We start from the raw sequence: 18,615 nt of genomic DNA, 5'->3' as shown, positions 1-18,615 counted from the left end.
TATGTATATCTCTGTCAGTCAATGTATGTATGTGTGTATGTATGTATGTATGTATGTATGTATGTATGTATGTATGTATGTATGTATGTATGTATGTACGTATGTATGTATGTATGTATGTATCTATCTATCTATCTATCTATCTATCTATCTATCTATCTATCTATCTATCTATCTATCTATCTATCTATCTCATGTACGTATATAATGAACATGTAGATTTAGTGTTAGAAACCACTTTTACCGTAAAATCAAATATATTATTTTATGCGCAATAACAAGTCAAAATATAACGCTAGCGTTTATCACTTTGCTTTATATATATATCATGTTAATAGATCTAATTTTAAAATTCAAAGAAAAAAAACGAGCCGATCTGTTTATACAATCTTTTGTCCTTTACTTGTCTCAGTATGGGACTGCGACCAAGACAGGGCGTAAACTTGAGGTGTTTAGTCGAGGAAATCAACCCCAAAACTTATGTTTAAGTCTGGTACTTATTCTCTCGCTTTCTTATGCCGAAGCCGCCAAGCTATAGGGATGCAAATAGTGGGGATGGAAGCAAAAAACACAAACACACATGTTTATGTATATATATATATATATATATATATATATTATATATATATATATATATATATATATATATATATATATATATATTGGGTCATCCTATATATAATGCGGCCTTTATTTATACTTATTTTATTTTTCAAAATTATGATAAACAAAATTATTTTTAATCTAAAATATAATCTCCTTTCTTTTCTACAATGCTCTTCCATCTATCTGATAGACCTGCCAAGCCCGTTTTCCAAAATTCACTTGTCCATGACGAAAAATACTCCTCCATTACTGTTCTGACCTCGTCTACAGAATGCATATTTTTTCGTATAAATGATTTTGAAGACTGCGGAATAAATGATAATCAGACGGAGCAATGCTGGGTGAATATGATGGGTGGTGTATAGTTTCCCATTTAAACTGCTCCAGCCTTTGGAATCTTTGCTGTGTGGCCGAGCATTATCCTGACGGAAGAACTCCTTCTGTCTTAAAACCAGAAGTCTTAAAGACAGACTTCAATGACTGGTTGAATGACCAAATCCAAGCTTCTCTGCTAGTTCCTCAACAGTTACGAAGGGATTTTGTTCCACCAGGGTTTGCAGGACGGGCTCATCGAGCTCTACAGATATTCCAGGTCGGGGTTCGTCTTCTAGGCTGTACTCTCTGGCTCGGAATTTCTGGAACCACTGGCACTGGCTTACGCTTACTATTCGATCCCCATAAACTGCATTAATATTCCTCGCACTTTCCGTTGCGTTATTGCTTTCATTGAAATCATAAAGCAAAATATGCCGAATATACTTCTTTGTCACATTCGTTAGAGCTTTGTTTGAAAAAATAGCTGTTAAAATCGTACTGCTCTCCTCAAAATTTGCACCAAGAATAACTACAAGGTAAAATTACTACCTGCTTTTACAACAAGTTGATACAGACAGTTTATCCCGTCCCCCTCGTGCAATTGGAAAAACGCATTATTTATGGGATGACCCAATATATATATATATATATATGTGTGTGTGTGTGTGTGTGTGTGTGAAAGCGAAAGGCCTCGTGGTTTGGGAGTTGCATTGACAATCGCAAGTTCGTGATTTCGATCCCCGGACCGGGTGGTGTCTTGTGTTCTTGCGCATACTTTATTTCTTCGTACTCTGGGATCACTTCGACATCTGATGTACGAAGGTTGTTCAGCAAGAAGATGCTGAACACTTACGACAGACGAGTCCATAATATATATATATATATATATATATGCAACGTAATTCTATACATATATATTGTTTCTGCTTTATGAAATTCAGTTAAGAAGCATCGGTTGGCTCTGAGCTATAATAGAAGGTACATACCCAAAATACCGCGCAGTAGGACTGCACCCAAAACCACGTGGTTGCAAAATAGTTTATTAACCACACATCCATACCTCCCAAAAGAAACGTAGTTCTCATGTAGTATTTCATGGTGTCCAAGACTGATAGCAGTAGGAGGCGTTAGAGAGGCAGCTAATCTTATACCGAAATCCTGGTTCGAATTCCTTCAACGGAATGGATTCCTCTACAGTCACCTAAGCGTAGGGTATTACTGTCTCGAGGTCTAGGACTTATAGGTTTCCAAGGCGTATAAATGAACGAGCTCTCAAAATTCTTCATGAACGGGAGGCCAGTTCGTTGCAGGCAGTTACTCGTCTACAGCTGAGCAAACTGGAGTAACGTGAATTGAAGTGTCTTGCTCAAGAACATAACGGGCTTCCGGTCCGGGAATCGAACCTACGATCTTGCGATCATGATTGCTACACTCTAGCCACTAGGCCACGTGTCATCACATATATTTGGGGTAGAAGTAAGTATAAAAAACGGGTTAACAGACTAGCTCTTCATAATTCTTATTGAAACCATTCATTGTCATTCAGTTTCCATCTGGTCTATCCGAGATTATGTCAGATCACAGTTGTATAATTGCCACAGAGTTAGATCGAACCGGAAACGTTGCATTTGTGAGTCGACTTGCTAGCATAAGACATAACTCTTATCTTATTGCAAGTATCCATTATTTTGTTAATGCTTTGAATGTAACTATATTAAGGTAAATGGTTAAAAAGTTGGCTTCGCAACGACAAAGTTCCGGATTCGAATTCAAATCCTGGAAGCTTAAGCAAATGCCAATTTCTATAGTATTGGACCAATCTACATTTTGGGAGTAAGACTGCGCTTGCTTCGTAATCACTTAGTTCCGGGCTCGAATTCAGAGCGTACCATCTTGGGCAAATGTCAATTTCTATAGTATCGCATCAATCCATATTGGTGAGTAAAACTGGATAGACCCTACTGTGGGGATCGTACCTGTAACTTAAAAAAAAGATACATCCTTGTCGCATACTGTGTTACACTGAATATACTGAGTGTTACAGTAAGGGTGCAGGTGCCTGTTGAATACTCAACCGTTTACACTTATCCAGGAACAAATAATTCAGTAGTTCAAACAACTGAAGCCTCAATATCAAACGACAAAGATGCATTACCATTGTTGCTAAGTTTCTGGTTAGTTCTCATCGATTGACCTACCAGACATATAGTCAAGGCATATAGCCTTGACTATACCGTATAATTTATGAGATTACAAAGAATGAACTAAGAAAAATATATGAAATTAATTTCGATTATTCAAGTAACATACACAAAAACATATCTCAATACACTAAAGTTTGTTCCTTAGAATGAAAACAAAAATCTAGCGGTAGATGTTAGCGACTCTCAAAATACTGTGGACAGTGACGGGGAAAAAGAAGGCGAAATGGGAGAAATAAACACACATCCAAAAATCGTACGAACAAAAGTTTGGGTTGAGAGAGGAAGATAAGGATTACTTACGGCAACTATGACAATACATAGGACAGTTTTTCTGAACCCAATCTTGCAGATCTGGCGCAGTACAAATTGCTACACCAAACTTTTGGCAATTTATTTTGTCAACACATTTAGATGGTATGACTGGATCAACTGTAAAATAATGCATACAATTTAAATTTGAAATATCCGCCGCTCAAAGCATATCATTGATCAATTTTCGTTTTATAAATTTGATTTAAATGCTAACCAACAAGTATTCAAATTATATAAGTATAATCAATTCACTTAAGGATGTGGTGGTTTATGTATATATATATATATATATATATATATACATACACTGGCCAAAATAATTTTAAGACCGATGATAACAGTTCTAATCTTTCATAAATATATGTTTAACAAAACTATAAAATCATTTTACTTTTTACAGTTTATGTAGATTTTTTTCTCTTTCGAATGATTTAGGCGTTACATAGCTTTCTACAATTCGAATAATTAAAGTGCAATTAATTCAAATAATTAGAAATTGTCGGTAACATAAGTTTAAGACCGTACGAAGATTATGCAAATTAATAAACCAAACGAGTGGTCATATGGTTGGTCGTACTGCACTGTTTTGTTTAATAATCGAGCATTGTTACACATTAATTCGCGATGGGAAAGCCCAGTTTCTAGATCAAAGATCGTGACTTCATCAGCAAAATGTATCCTTCATGAACATAAGCAAGCAACTAGGATGCTGAAAAAGGGCTTGTGTTCAAGCATGGAAGCTTTATTAAGCCGCTGGCCAGTACAGAGATCGGCAGAAGTACCAATATAGCTAACGCCGTAATCTCCTAACGATAGGGTTGGACTACAAGAAGTCGTTCGACTCTGTGCCCCACTCATTTGTGATAGAATTACTACACTTTGCCAAAATACTAGCTGCTATAGTGCATGTCCTTGAAAGACTGACTGCAACATGATCCACACAGTTATCTCTGACAACTACTATTGTTATAATTAGAATTAAGCAATCATGAAGCATATTCATATAGTTTATCTGTAGTACTGTTTGTACTGGCAGTGAATCTCTTGTCAGACTTGTTAACAAAATGCCAAGGGTACATGCTAAGATTCGGAGAAAAGAATAAAGATTAATGTTACACATTGTGTTGATGACTAAAGTTTTATTCTGGTAATATGACTAACATCAAAGACAGTTATAACTAGTGGCTCACGAGATATAGGAATGGAGTTTGGGTAAGATAAATTCTCATACATGATAGTCAACCGAGGAAAGATTGTTGACCAGGCAGAGAATATGTAGATCAATGGCTTGTCTATCTCCCCTATCTCTAAAGATGAAAGGTGCCAGTACCTTGGAATCATTGAGAATGTTGCATACATTGGTGCTGTGACTAATGCAGGAAAATATGGAATTCAGAGCCGTCTGCATTTAACAAGATCATATCTCACAATGCCTTTGCAGTACCAGTGCTAGTACCAACACAGGATATTGGACTGGGCATTCGCTGAGATACACAGTCTGGACGTCAAAACCAGATAGGTACTGACCACCATTGGCAACTTCCATATTACCAGTGAAACTGATGGTATTTATGTGAGACAAAGTGATGGCGGTAGAGGCATAAGGTCAGACAAAATAGTGTTTGAATATTGCATTATATAATTCAGACAACACCTATTGAACAGTAAAGAAACAAATGAGTATATTCTATGCATACTCAAAAGTGAGAACAATAACACTTTCAGAGTTGGAGAAGGATTACTGAGCAGGTGCTCTGAGAATAAAACTGTCTCATGCGACTCAAAGGAGGCTGGACTGGTCTATCTAAACAGCTTGGAGGAGAAGCAGGTATGATATCAACAAAAGGGAATGCATGGGTACATGTCTTGTAAGCTAGAGGAGAACAACAGCATTAGCAAGAAGAGTAGCATCTCCTGGACCTGCGATAGATACATTATATCCTACATAGAAGGTAGGATATAATGTATGCCTTCGCCCTGCAAGAACAGGAAATAGCTACTAAATACCTGATAAGCAAGAGGGGTAATGATACCACCAAACTTCCACGCTGTGATAAAAAATGTCGGCTCTGCTATACTAGTATGGAAGATATCACCCTAATCATCATCAGTTGGTTGCTCCAAAATGTCTACGAGATACTACCACTGAGGCATGATATAGTTTAAAAATGTATTTACAACGCTATCCACAGGAAGGGCTGTCCTGACGTATACATCAAATGCATTCCAGAACCTGTGGGTATTTACACCTTTAAAAACAAAGAATACTGGTGGAATACCCTAGTAAAAACATCAGTTCGGTGTAAGCTTAATGTTATATCGCACGTTCGGATGACCTCTACTCAATTCTACTCTACTTTACGACGTCTAGACCTCTCCGTCTCTATCTACGTATTGGGCTAGCCTACTTCATCGTCTGGGGTCATCCACACAACACCTCCCCCTTTTGTGTTTTTTAAACCCGAATTTATCAAGTTTATTTCCTCGGTGAGAAACTGGCATATATTTTTCTCTTAGCGTTAATTTCCGTCATTTCTGTAGGTTTTCTCTTCCATTTTGGTACTATTCGAAACCTCGTCGCCACTGTTATATTGCAATACTACACAGGTACTGTGTGAGTTACGGAATCCTCGTCGCCACTGTTATGTCGCACGTTCGGATGACCTCTACTCAATTCTACTCTACTCTACTCTACGACGTCTAGATTTCTCCCTCTATATCTACGTATTGGGCTAGCCTACTTCATCGTCTGGGGCGTCCACACAACACTTAAAATACCAGATATTGGTCTGTGGGACAAGGAACAAAAGTCATGCACTGTTGTAGAGGTCAGCTGCCTAGCTGATATGAATGTACAATCAAAAGTCTAGGAAAAAGAGAACATTTATGGTGGATTAATGTGAAACTTACATCTCCTGTACTCTGACTATGAATTCTCATTTGTACCTGTAATCACAGGTGTATTTGGCTGTGTATCACCAAATTTGCTCAAAAACCTATAAATACTCGGTTTCACGGAAAAATAACGAAAGAAACTGACGCGGTTTAACCAAATCCGCGTCGTTATTAGTGGAACAGTGAAAATTTGTCAGACATTCCAAAAATTCTGCATGTGAGATTCTTGTGAATAGCTGCACACACTTATGTATGTGCATAGGCAGTTGAACCAACACACCAAGTCAATCACATTTTTAAAAACACCGGAAACTCTCTTAACTCACAAAATCATATTACTTTGTTAGCAACCGGCTCAAACGCTCTCAAGAATAACTTACATTAAACTCAAAGAAGAAACATACATACATACATACATACATGCATACATCTCTTATATAAAATATCCGTTCTGTGTGTGTGTGGCTTCTAGGATCTCGGGCATCCTCCATCCGATTGCGCTCAAATTTGATATATAGATACCGATGGTATCAGGGCGTGTATAAGTCTTTAAAAAAATTTACAAAAATCGATTCCAAGTGAGAATGCGATCGATAAAGCCGTGGGAAATCGTCTTTCTTTGGAATAGAAAAAAAGTCTATCTTTATTTCTTCTTTTGCTGGTGTCTCAAATTTACGTTAAATCAGTGTTTCTCAAAGGGGAGGCTTATGGGACGGCCCGACAAGTTGCTTTGAGAAAATTTGGTTTAAATGTTTGACGACTCAGCACCGTCCATTGGACTGGGGGCGCTTTGCTCGTACATATATATATACATATATATTAATTAATTATAAAATTTAATTATTTAATCGTTACAGTTGAAAAGGTCTCAAAATGACCGAAACCGGTACTGAAATGTTCACTATAAAATTATTTTAGCATTTTGTATTTTTTACTTGTTTTTTCATACATATATATATATATATATATATATATATATATATATATATATATATATATATCGAACTTTCATCCGTTGAATTCCACTCAGAATGCACTGCACTTTATTACCCGAAGCTAAGAGGGGACGTACTTGACCAAACTGACATGCACTGGGAACATTCTAAAAACTAAATGGTTGCAAAGCTGAATTCTTAATCATACAGCCATGACAGGTCGTTTTATTTTCAATGACTTATTCTGAATATTGATAGCTAGATAAAATTATCAGTCTATTGAATTGTATGTCATATCTTTTGTGACGTGTATAGAAACACAATACATATTTAACAATGGCAAAGAAATAGCAACAGAAGCCTGAGGTTAATAAAACCCATTTGTTTTGTTTCGTTTTGAAACTAAAACAAATTAATGATGGCTTTAACGATTATATTCTACTGGAGAAATATATGTATATAGATATCCTCCCCACATTCATTCTCACCCAGCTTGACTAGATTAAGAATGGAAATCTAAAATTTTAAAATTAGCAGAACTACATTAACTACAAAAATAACAAACAAACAAACAGATCGCTTGAAATGTTTCTCTTCAAACGAGTGGAACTTATTCTCTTCTTCAATGCACGCCGTATCTAAAGTTTCCCTAGAGACCATAGACCAACGATAATAAATATAGCATTTCAAATTAAGTGTATTAGCAGAGGTCGCGCAGACACATACAACTCTATACACATATATAGATGCATTCTCTCACTGACGCATTCTCTCTTTGCTTGTCTGTTTGTCTGTCTGTCTGTCTGTCTCTCTGTCTCTCTGTATGTCTATCGATCTTTCACACACTTATATATTCATACACAATTTTCCATTATTTATTATCCGTTAATAAAAGAAATTGAAAACGTATTTTCGAATGCAATTTTGTTACACACTGTTACATAAGTCGAAATTTTCACCATTCTACACTGGAAATAGACTATATTGATTTTCTTATATGACAAGACACAAAATCGATAATTGCATGAAAAGGATTATAATTGAATGGACACTGGTCTATTGAATCTGTAGACTCCCGTATAACCAGCTGATAGGTCGGCGATTCGAATAATGTAAGGTGTCGACAGCCGAGACATCAATTTTCATGCGATCTGCTCGACCTATTTGTAAACAGGTACTGCAAGGTAAGAACCCCAGACTCTCCTGCAAACATGGCGGTTGCAGCAGAAAATGGAATTATGGTAATGTTGCGGTTTATAAATAAGTAATGGGCCTCATGCCTTCAGCCGATGTCTGATGGTGAGAGTTGATTAGATCGACCTCAGTATTCGACTGGTACTCTATTTTATCGAATCTAGAAGATTAAATGATAAAATCGATTCGTGACAAAATCTGAACTCATTAAGGTAATATTCTTTCTACTTGTTTCGGACATTTGACTGCCGCCATGCTGCAGTACCGCCTTGGAGGGTTTTCTAGTGGAACAAATCGACCCCAGAACTTATTTTTTAAAGCCTAGTATTTATTCTACCGCTTGTTTTTGTCGAACCGGTCAGTTACGGGGACGTAAACACACCAACACTGGTTGTCAAGCACTGATTGGTGTACAAACACAGACACAGACACAGACACACACACACACACACACACACGCACACACACACACACACACACGACGGGCTTTCAAATCCACTCACTCACCAAATCCACTCACAAGGCTTTGGTTGACTCGAGACTATAGTAGAAGATACTTGCCAAAGGTGCCACGCAGTGGGACTGAACCCAGAACCATGTGGTTGGGAAGCATGCTTCCTACCACATAACCACTCCTACTATGTATATGTATATATATATATCATGCATGCATATATCCACACACAAACACACACACACACACGCAAAAACAATATCTATATATACACTGATATGCTCAGCTATACTAGTTTGCAGTTGTTAAAATTCAATATACTTATAATACGTTATACTTCACTGTATCAGTTAGGCCTGGCGGCGGGAAAGTGTAGACTGACGGTCTCCGCCCTAGACTACTTGAACCAGTAGGTCAGTACCGAACGTAAATAAATGAATGACAAAAGAACAGCAGTAACGTAATCAGTTTTATTAGCTTATGGATCAATCTAACTATTTATCTATCTGTCTGTCTGTAAAGCAAAATTTTCAGAATCCGATAAAATCAAGGTATTTACATAGCAAGTAGGGGATAGCGTACCTGTATTAACAATGTTTATGAACACATACGTATTATTAAAGTAAATATGATTTGTCCCTTCACATTCACAAGTACCGACCGAATTCGTAACGTGTACGCAGTCACACAGGAGTACACCATCAAACGTATTCCACAGACAAATATATCATTGTTTATCTATCTATCTATCTATCTATCTATCTATCTATCTATCTATCTATCTATCTATCTATCTATCTATCTATCTATCTATCTATCTATCTATCTATCTATCTATCTATCCTTTCTTTTATTCTTTCATTTATTTGTTTCAGTCATTTGACTACGACCATGCTGGAGCCCCGCATTTTAGTCGAAGAAATCAACCCCGTCTACCAAATTCACTCACAAGCGTTTGGTTCGCTCAAGGCTATGGTAGAAAACACTTGCTGAAGGTTACACGCTGTGGGACTGAATCCAGAACCATGTGGTTGGGAAACAAGCTTCTTACCACATACTATACACCTATATATATATATATATATATAACGGGAAGGTTTACGAAAATAAACAAAAGACGAAGACAGGTGGAGTACAAACAAACAAATGTATTAATATGGCGCGCAGGAATAGAAATAGAACAAACATGCGAACCCTTAATGTAGTTCTCACAGGATGTCAAAGGGCTAGCCCTCTGAAATACATGTACTACTCATTTTTGCCAGGTGACCGGATTGGAACAACGCGAAATAAAGTGTTTTGCTCAAGTATGCAAGGTGCCACCGGGTTCGAACTCACGTTAATTTCACTAGCAGGGTGTTCTGTTGATCAGATTAACTTGAACCCTCATTATTGTAGCCGATGGAGTGCCTCTGTGTGTGTGTGTGTGTGTGTGTGTGTGTGTGTGTGTGTGTGTGTGTGTGTGTGTGTGTGTGTGTATGTGTGTACGTGTGTGTGTGTGTCTGCGTGCGTGCATGGATACGTATGTATGTCTTAGTTAAACATAAAATTATTCCAGAAACATGATCCACATGTACAGGTATTACATATAAAAATACATAACTCTGAAATTGCACACATTTCAATATATACACGACGGGCCTCTCTCATTTCCTGTCTACCAAATCCACTCACTAGGCTTTGGTTTTCTATAGAACATACCTGTCCAATACATACATATATATATATATATATGTGTGGGTATGTGTGTGTGAATGTTCGTGGCTCATATTTAGGGTGTTTCACTCACGATCGCAAGATCGTGGTTTCAATTCCTAGACCGGCAGTACCTTCTGTTAATGAGCAAAACATTTCATTTTACGTCCACTCAGCTGTAAATGAGCAACCCTGTGTTCCGCCTAGCCAGCATAGTGCTATCATTGGAAACAATGCGAAGAAAAACACTGTGACCGGCGACAGTCCGGTCGATACATACATTATATATAGGCGCAGGAGTGACTGTGTGGTAAGAAGCTTGCTTCCCAACCACATGGTTCCAGGTTGCGTGGCACATTGGGTAAGTGTCTTTTGCTATACCACGGGCCGACCAACACCTTGTGAATGGATTTGGTAGACGGAAACTGAAACAAACCCGTCATATATATATATGTATATGTTTGTGTGTCTGTGTTCGTCTCCCCACCATCGTATGACAACCGTTGCTGGTGTGTTTACACCCCCGTACCATAGCGGTTCGGCAAAAGTAACCGATTTGCTCGACTAAAGGCGATGATCCAGCATGTCTGCAGTCAAATGACCGAACCAAGTAAAAGAATAAAAAAATATATTGTGCATGCATGTTATATGAAGGTGTGTGGCTTAGTCGTTAGGGAATTCGGTTCAAGACCATAAGATCATGAGTTCGAACCCGGTGGCGCCTTGCATCCTTGAGCAAGACACTTTATTTCAAGTTGTTCCAATCCACTCAGCTGGGAAAAATGAGTAGTATATGTATTTCAGAGGGCTAGCCCTTTGACATCCTGTGAGAACTACATTAAGGTTTCGCATGTTTGCGGAGTACTCTGCCACTTGCAGGTTAATTTCACGAGCAGGGTGTTGTATTGATCAGATTAACTTGAACCCTCATTGTTGTAGCCGACGGAGTGCCTCTGTGTGTGTGTGTGTATGTGTGTGTGTGTATGTGTGTGTGTGTGTGTGTGTGTGTGTGTGTGTGTGTGTGTGCGTGCATGGATACGTGTGTATGTCTTAGTTAAACATAAATTATTCCAGAAACATGATCCACATGTACAGGTATTACATATAAAAATACATAACTCTGAAATTGCACACATTTCAATATATACACGACGGGCCTCTCTCATTTCCTGTCTACCAAATCCACTCACTAGGCTTTAGTTTTCTATAGAACATACCTGTCCAAGGTGCGACGCGGTGGGACTGAACCCGGAAACATGTGGTAGAGAAGCAAATTTCTTACTACACAGTTACACCTGCGCCTATGTATATGCTTTATCAATATATATATATATATATATATTATATATATATATATATATAATATATATATATATATATATATATATATATATATATATATATATATATATATATATATATCAATATATATATATTGATATATATATATCAATATATATATATATAAATATATGCATATACTTATATGCATGCAGACACACGCGCGTACGCACATAAGCTGGTGTCATAATTGAACATTTCAACTAGGAATTCAATTCTGAAAGAATGTATTATTTTTATTATTCCTCATCTCTTAAATATAGAACTGAATGTATTTTTTGTTTTGTTTTTCTTTCAGATCATATTAAAAAGGATTAGATATGAAGAAACCAGAACTTATCACATCTCTACCATCCTACATATCTAGCTAGCAAAAAATGAAGAGCCACTGTTATTGTTCGGTTTGTTTGCTTGATTGTCGAAAACTTTGATAGTTTAGAAACTACTAAAGTTAATATGATCAAATTTTGTAAACAATGTCTGTCATATTTAGTAAACTTCTATAATTTTTTCACAATTCTTTATAAATATGGCACTCATACGCACGGTTGAATACACAAACATCAGTGTTATAAACAGTTCCAACAGAAGCAGACCTATCTCCGAAGAGCTATAAGCCAAAATGGAAACACAATATACAATTGTAGTAATATATTAATATGGGTATTGATGTATAGGCGAGTTAATGTATACGTTACTTAATATATTAATATATGCATTAATGTATAGAAGAGTTAATGTCCAAGATTAACAATACTAATACTAGTTTGACATTTTTAAGAAGAATTTCAAGCATATATTTCAAGCTGTCTTGTGTATAAGTATAATAACCTGTTGAAATCGTTTGTTTTATATTTTGTGTGTGTGTGTACTTTGCTTTCATAGGGGCATAAGTGCGCGCGCATGTTTTGCATACATACATTTTTATATAACGTTATTTTATTCTTCTCATATTTGTTTCTGTCATAGACTACGGCCGTGCTGCGGCATTGCCTCGAGGAATTTTTAGTCGAGCGAACCGATCGTAGTGTTTATTATTATTTTTCTTTTAAGCCCGGTACTTATTCAAATGGATTCTTTTGTGTCGAACCACTAGATCACAGGGATGTAAACACACCATCACCGGTTGACAAACACACACACACGCGCACACGCACACACACATTTATACGATAGGCTTCTTTCAGCCCAAGGTGCTACGTACTGGGACTGAACCTGGTAGCATCTGGTTGGGAAGAGCCACGCCAGTGCGTAAGTTGCATTTTAAATGTTTACGTATGTATGTATGTACATGGATGGATATACCTTAAGGTGGTCGTATATATACATAAGTAAATTGCAGTCATGACCAGAATGGATGACTCATTGATGTATATATATATATATATATATATATATATATATATACTGTTCTATCTATCGATCAATTTATCAGTCTAAATCTATAATCTATCTGTAAACATACACACACTCCACACCTACACACAAACACACATATATACACGACAGAGTGCTAAAATGTTTCTGGCTCTGGATAAAAGAAAATAAAGAAGGATCGATTAATTATTATCAAACATGTTGTAGCGGTCCTTTTCTAAGCACGGGAAAAGAACTTGGAGGGCTGGACCTCCAACCAGGCTTTTCGCGACACCCTTAAAACCGGAGATTTTTCAGCCCGGAACTTCACACACACACGCGCGCGCGCACAGAAATATTTGCATTAGGTTCCTCATTATGCTCTCGATTTGTTGTTTAGAATTGTAAAGCATTTTTAGTTTTCAGTAGAGTGTGTTTACCAAATGCTTTCATGTTTAATGGTAAAAGTGTTTGATGTAAAAAAGACTGTTTGTTATAGCTGCAATAGTTCCGTTCCATTATTTATATGTACATATCACTCTGCGCCTATATATATATATATATATATATATATATATATATATAATATTATATATATATATATATATATATATATATATATATATATATATATTATATATATATATTTATGTATATATATATATTATATATATATATATATATATGTATATATATATATATATATATATATATATATATATATATATATATATATATACATGTAGGCGTAGACGTGACTGGGTGCTAAGAAACTTGCTTCCTAACCACATCATTCCATGTGTGTGTGTGTGTGTGTTTGTGAGAAGGCACGTGGCCAAGTGGTAAGCGTGTTGCTCGCAAGATAGTGGTTTCGATTCCTAGACCAACGATGCGTTGTGTTCTTGAGCAAAACACATCATGGGGTTGCAATTTCTTGCTGAACAAATTTGCACAAATTATTTTGTTTATCGCTCATTCTCTCTATCGAATCGACATTACCTGTACAGATACACGGTGTTCCACACCGTGTATCTGAACAGAGCAATGTGATATGAAATGTTTTGCTGAAGAACACAAAGTGCTACCCAGTCTAGGAACTGAAACTACGATCTCGCCATCCTGAGTGCACTAGGCGACACTAGGCTGTATGGTAAGTAGCTTGCTTACCAACCATGTGGTCCTGGGTTCAGTCCCACTGCGTGACACCTTGGGCAAGTGTCTTCTACTATAGCCTCGGGCCGACCGAAGCCTTGTGAGTGGATTTGGTAGATGGAAACTTGGAAGGAGCCCGTCGTATATGTATGTATGTATGTATGTATGTATGTATGTATGTATGTATGTATGTATGTATGTATGTATGTATGTATATATATACATATATGTATGTGTGTGTATATATTTGTGAGTCTGTGTTTGCACCCCCAACATCACTTGACAGCCGATGCTGGTGTATTTACGTCCCCGTAACTAGCGGTTCGGCAAAAGTAACCGATAGAATAAGTACTAGGCTTACAAAGACTAAGCTCTGGGGTCAATTTGCTCGACTAAAGGCGGTATTCCAGCATGGCCGCAGTCAAATGACTGAAACAAGTAAAAGAATAAAAGAATATTTCTGTAAACTATGCGACTATTCATAGACAGCTGAAGTAACTCACATTGGATGGCATTAGACAAAATGTCTAAAAGTCCTGGATTTTAGGAAGTTCCGTTTGATTTATTTTAATAAAATATTCACATTTTAACGACAGTATATATGTATCACAGATGGATGAAATAACTCACGAGAGAGAGAGAGAGAGAGAGAGAGAGAGAAGAGAGAGAGAGAGAGAGAGAGAGAGAGAGAGAGAGAGAGAGAGAGAGAGAGAGAGAGAGAGATAGAGAGAGATAGAGATAGATAGATAGATAGATAGATAGATAGATAGATAGATAGAGATAGAGAGAGAGAGAGAGAGATCCTGGGTTCCGATAGGTTGATGAGCCTTGGGTCTCTTCTTGAAAATTTAAATCGAAATTTCTATAGTTTGGCTTAAAGAGGATGATAGATGGAAAAGAAGATTTTACCCACATATGTACATATCGTTGAGCAGGATTTACTTTGCAGTTGTTTAGTCTGAAGTCAGTCTTGATCAAACAGATTCTGACAAAAAAAGCATTCCAGCTCTGACTATCCAGTCTTTTCTTTTTAAATCAGATTATATTTCCTCAGCCGTGTCCTTTATTTTTGCGAGTAGGAAGATTAAAATTTGAAGTGCATTTGGCTATCAATTTTAGGAGGTCGAGAGAACGTGTAGAAAATTTCCTCGTTGACATGAATTTTAAATTTTGTTTTAATTGGTTTCGAGTTCAAATCCGGCCAACGACGAAGTTGTTTTAATTTCTTCTGGGATTTATGTAGGAAGTACCAGCAATGTGATGTTAATAATTCTAACCATAAATTTTTCAAGACACCGTCGTTTTTATCATTATCATTGAAGCAGATGCAAGTCAGCGAGACTCCCTCTACTGAGTAACATTGAATTTATATTTATCTGTATTATAAAAGTATTATCTTACCTTTATCAACTATCTTTCCGCCACCTTTGATTTTACCAAAATCAACGATGAATTCACATTTCACTTCACCACAGCATTCACCGTCTTTTTTCTCCAAATGACATATGCTGGGAAGGCTTTTATACTGAGGGCATCTATAGGAAAGGAAGCAATCGAAACAATTTTAAGCTGCTTTTGTTTTTTATACATAGGTATTATTTGATGCTTACAAAAATATTGAACTTTTATGGGAAATACCTCAAGTAAGAGTCGTTGGAGTAGAAGGTAAAGTTGCAGTTATAGCTAAGTGGTTAAGAGGATCTCTTTGCAACGACGTAGTTCTGAGTTCAAGATTGACAAATACCTCTTTGTGGGAATTAGCAGATGAAAACTATACATAATTTACCTCTCTCTCTTGCTCACTAATACACACACACACGTACACACACATACACACACACGTACACACACACACACACACACCACACACACACACACACACACACACACGCGCGCGCGCGCGCGTCGCTATAATGTCGGCTAGAATGTCTCGCTGTATTCGCCTCAAATTTCAGTGCATTGGGTTCAAACCACTCCGAAGTCAAGTATACCTTTCATCCTTTCGGGAATTGCGATTACTTTGCCAAGTAGGGGTAGTGAATAGGGGATTGTAAGAACCTCAAAACAAATGCTTTGCGGTGTCTGTCCCTGATCTTTGCATTCTGAATTCAAATCCTGCTTTGGATTACACGGGAGGTAAAAGCAATTCATCACCATGTACGTAAACTTTGTTTTGGTTGGATTCGAGTTCAAATCCCGCTAATGACGAAGTTGCTTTAACTCCTTGTGGGATTCATGTAAGAAGTACCAGCAATGTGATGTTAATAATTTTGACCATAAATTTTGCAACACCGTCGTCTTTAGTATTACCATCGAAGCGGAGGCTCTGTTGCTTCTACTGGGTCACATTGAATGTTAAACATAGCAACTAAATCCCCAACAAACTTCACTCTACCTTCGATAATATAGCCATAGCTTGGATAATATATACCACACATGAGTAATACAACACCAACAAAGAACTGAATATTAATGGTTGGAATGCTTTTGATTAAAAAATCTTTGATCATAAGACATTAATCATAGATCTCTATATAAGCAGGAACCTGGAACGAATTGATTGGTATTACTAGCAATAATATAGCACAAAGAAATCTCAGAATGCAGTATTTGGGGATAAGAGTGAGATAATAATAATAATAATAATAATAATAATAATAATAATAATAAAAAATAATCCCAAATACTATAGGCACAATTTATCTACTATAGGCACGTAATTTATCGGACCCCGAGAGGATGAAAGGTAAAGTCGACCTCGGCGGAATTTGAACTCAAAATACGTAAAGATGAACGAAATACTGCTGAGCATTTCGCTCGGTGTGCTAACGATTCTGCCAACTCACCACTTTAATAATAGTAATAATAATAATAATAATAATAATAATAATAATAATAATAATAATAATAATAATATAATAAAATAATAATAATAATAATAATAATAATAATAATAATAATAATAATAATAATAATCCTTTATACTATCGGCACTTTGTGGAAAGAAGCTAGTCGATGTAATCGACTCCAATGCGTAACTGGTACATATTTCATGAACCACGAAAGGATAAAAGACAAAGTTGACCTCAGCGGAATTTGAACCCAGAACGTAGAGATGGACGAAATGCTGCTAAGCATGTTGCCCCGCGTGCTAAAGCATCTGCCAGCTCGCCACTTTAATAATGATAATAATAATAATAAATTTTGGCTCAAATCCAGCAATTTTAAGATCAATCGTTGGTGGGATATAAACTCAGAGTGTGAAAAACAAAACAAAAACAAACAAACAAACAAAAAACAACAACAAAACAAGAAACCAAATAAAAAACAAAACAAATATTGCAAGTTAATCTTTCCAGTAATAATAATAATTGTCTGTTTTTTTTCTCTAACACTGGGGCGCAGAGTTGCAAACTTTAGATGAAAAGTATAGTCGGTTACATTGGTATTTGGTTTTAGTATTCATTTTAATTGATTCCTGAAGAATGAAAAGTAATGACCGACCTGGGTGGAATTTGAACTCTGAACATAAAGGGAGTTAACTAAGTACCGCAAAGTATTTTGTCTGATAGTTCTAACCTTTCTGCGAAGAATAATAAAGTTTCAAATGTATTTGGTTGAATAAAAAAAACATCACTATTGATACCTGAAGTGTAGGACAAATTTCGTAGATTGTATGGGTGGAGCAAGCAGAAAACTTGATGTCAAAGCTTTCACTAAAGTTATTTTTCATGAGGTGATTTCATGTTAGATTTGAAATTGGATCGCTGTCTCGCCTCATTTGGAAGTTTAAGTCTTGTTTACCACGTCTAACACTCTAAGGTGTTCTGGAGGCCATTTTAAATACTTTCCTATCTACAATTCATGAAATATCGCATACAATCAGAGTTTTAAAAGTTAAATAAAAACAAATGAGTCTTGAAATTATTTTAAACCATAGATGAGGGGAAGCTTTGCGTTTTGCCACAAGGGAATAAGTAAGTAGAAATGTGGTATGTTAAAATCATTGAAGTTTTCTAAGTATTGTAGAATTTTCTGAAACGTGGCATAAAGTGCCTCGCGACAGAGTGCTCGAAACACTTGGAAGAGAGTATTCATATTTTCGTTAACGAAAAAGAATAGCATTTTGGATAAATACCATGAAGAAAATAATGTG

The 18,615-nt window shown here is 36.5% G+C and overlaps 1 protein-coding gene across 2 annotated transcripts in view; it reads right to left on the bottom strand.

Moving 5' to 3' along the window:
- Positions 1-18,615, bottom strand: part of LOC115210820 (collagen alpha-4(VI) chain-like) — a 163,451-nt gene that overhangs the window by 54,577 nt on the left and 90,259 nt on the right. For both annotated transcript variants that reach the window (XM_036502241.1, XM_029779568.2), the window contains exons 23-24: positions 15,861-15,994; positions 3,426-3,554 (exon numbers count right to left, since the gene is read on the bottom strand). In XM_036502241.1, coding sequence (XP_036358134.1) covers positions 3,426-3,554; positions 15,861-15,994 — 263 coding nt within the window. The remainder of the gene's footprint in view (positions 1-3,425; positions 3,555-15,860; positions 15,995-18,615) is intronic.

The sequence above is a fragment of the Octopus sinensis genome, linkage group LG4, assembly GCF_006345805.1.
Source record: "Octopus sinensis linkage group LG4, ASM634580v1, whole genome shotgun sequence".
In the NCBI taxonomy this organism is placed as follows: domain Eukaryota; kingdom Metazoa; phylum Mollusca; class Cephalopoda; order Octopoda; family Octopodidae; genus Octopus; species Octopus sinensis.
This window is presented reverse-complemented; position numbering and strand designations above follow the sequence as displayed.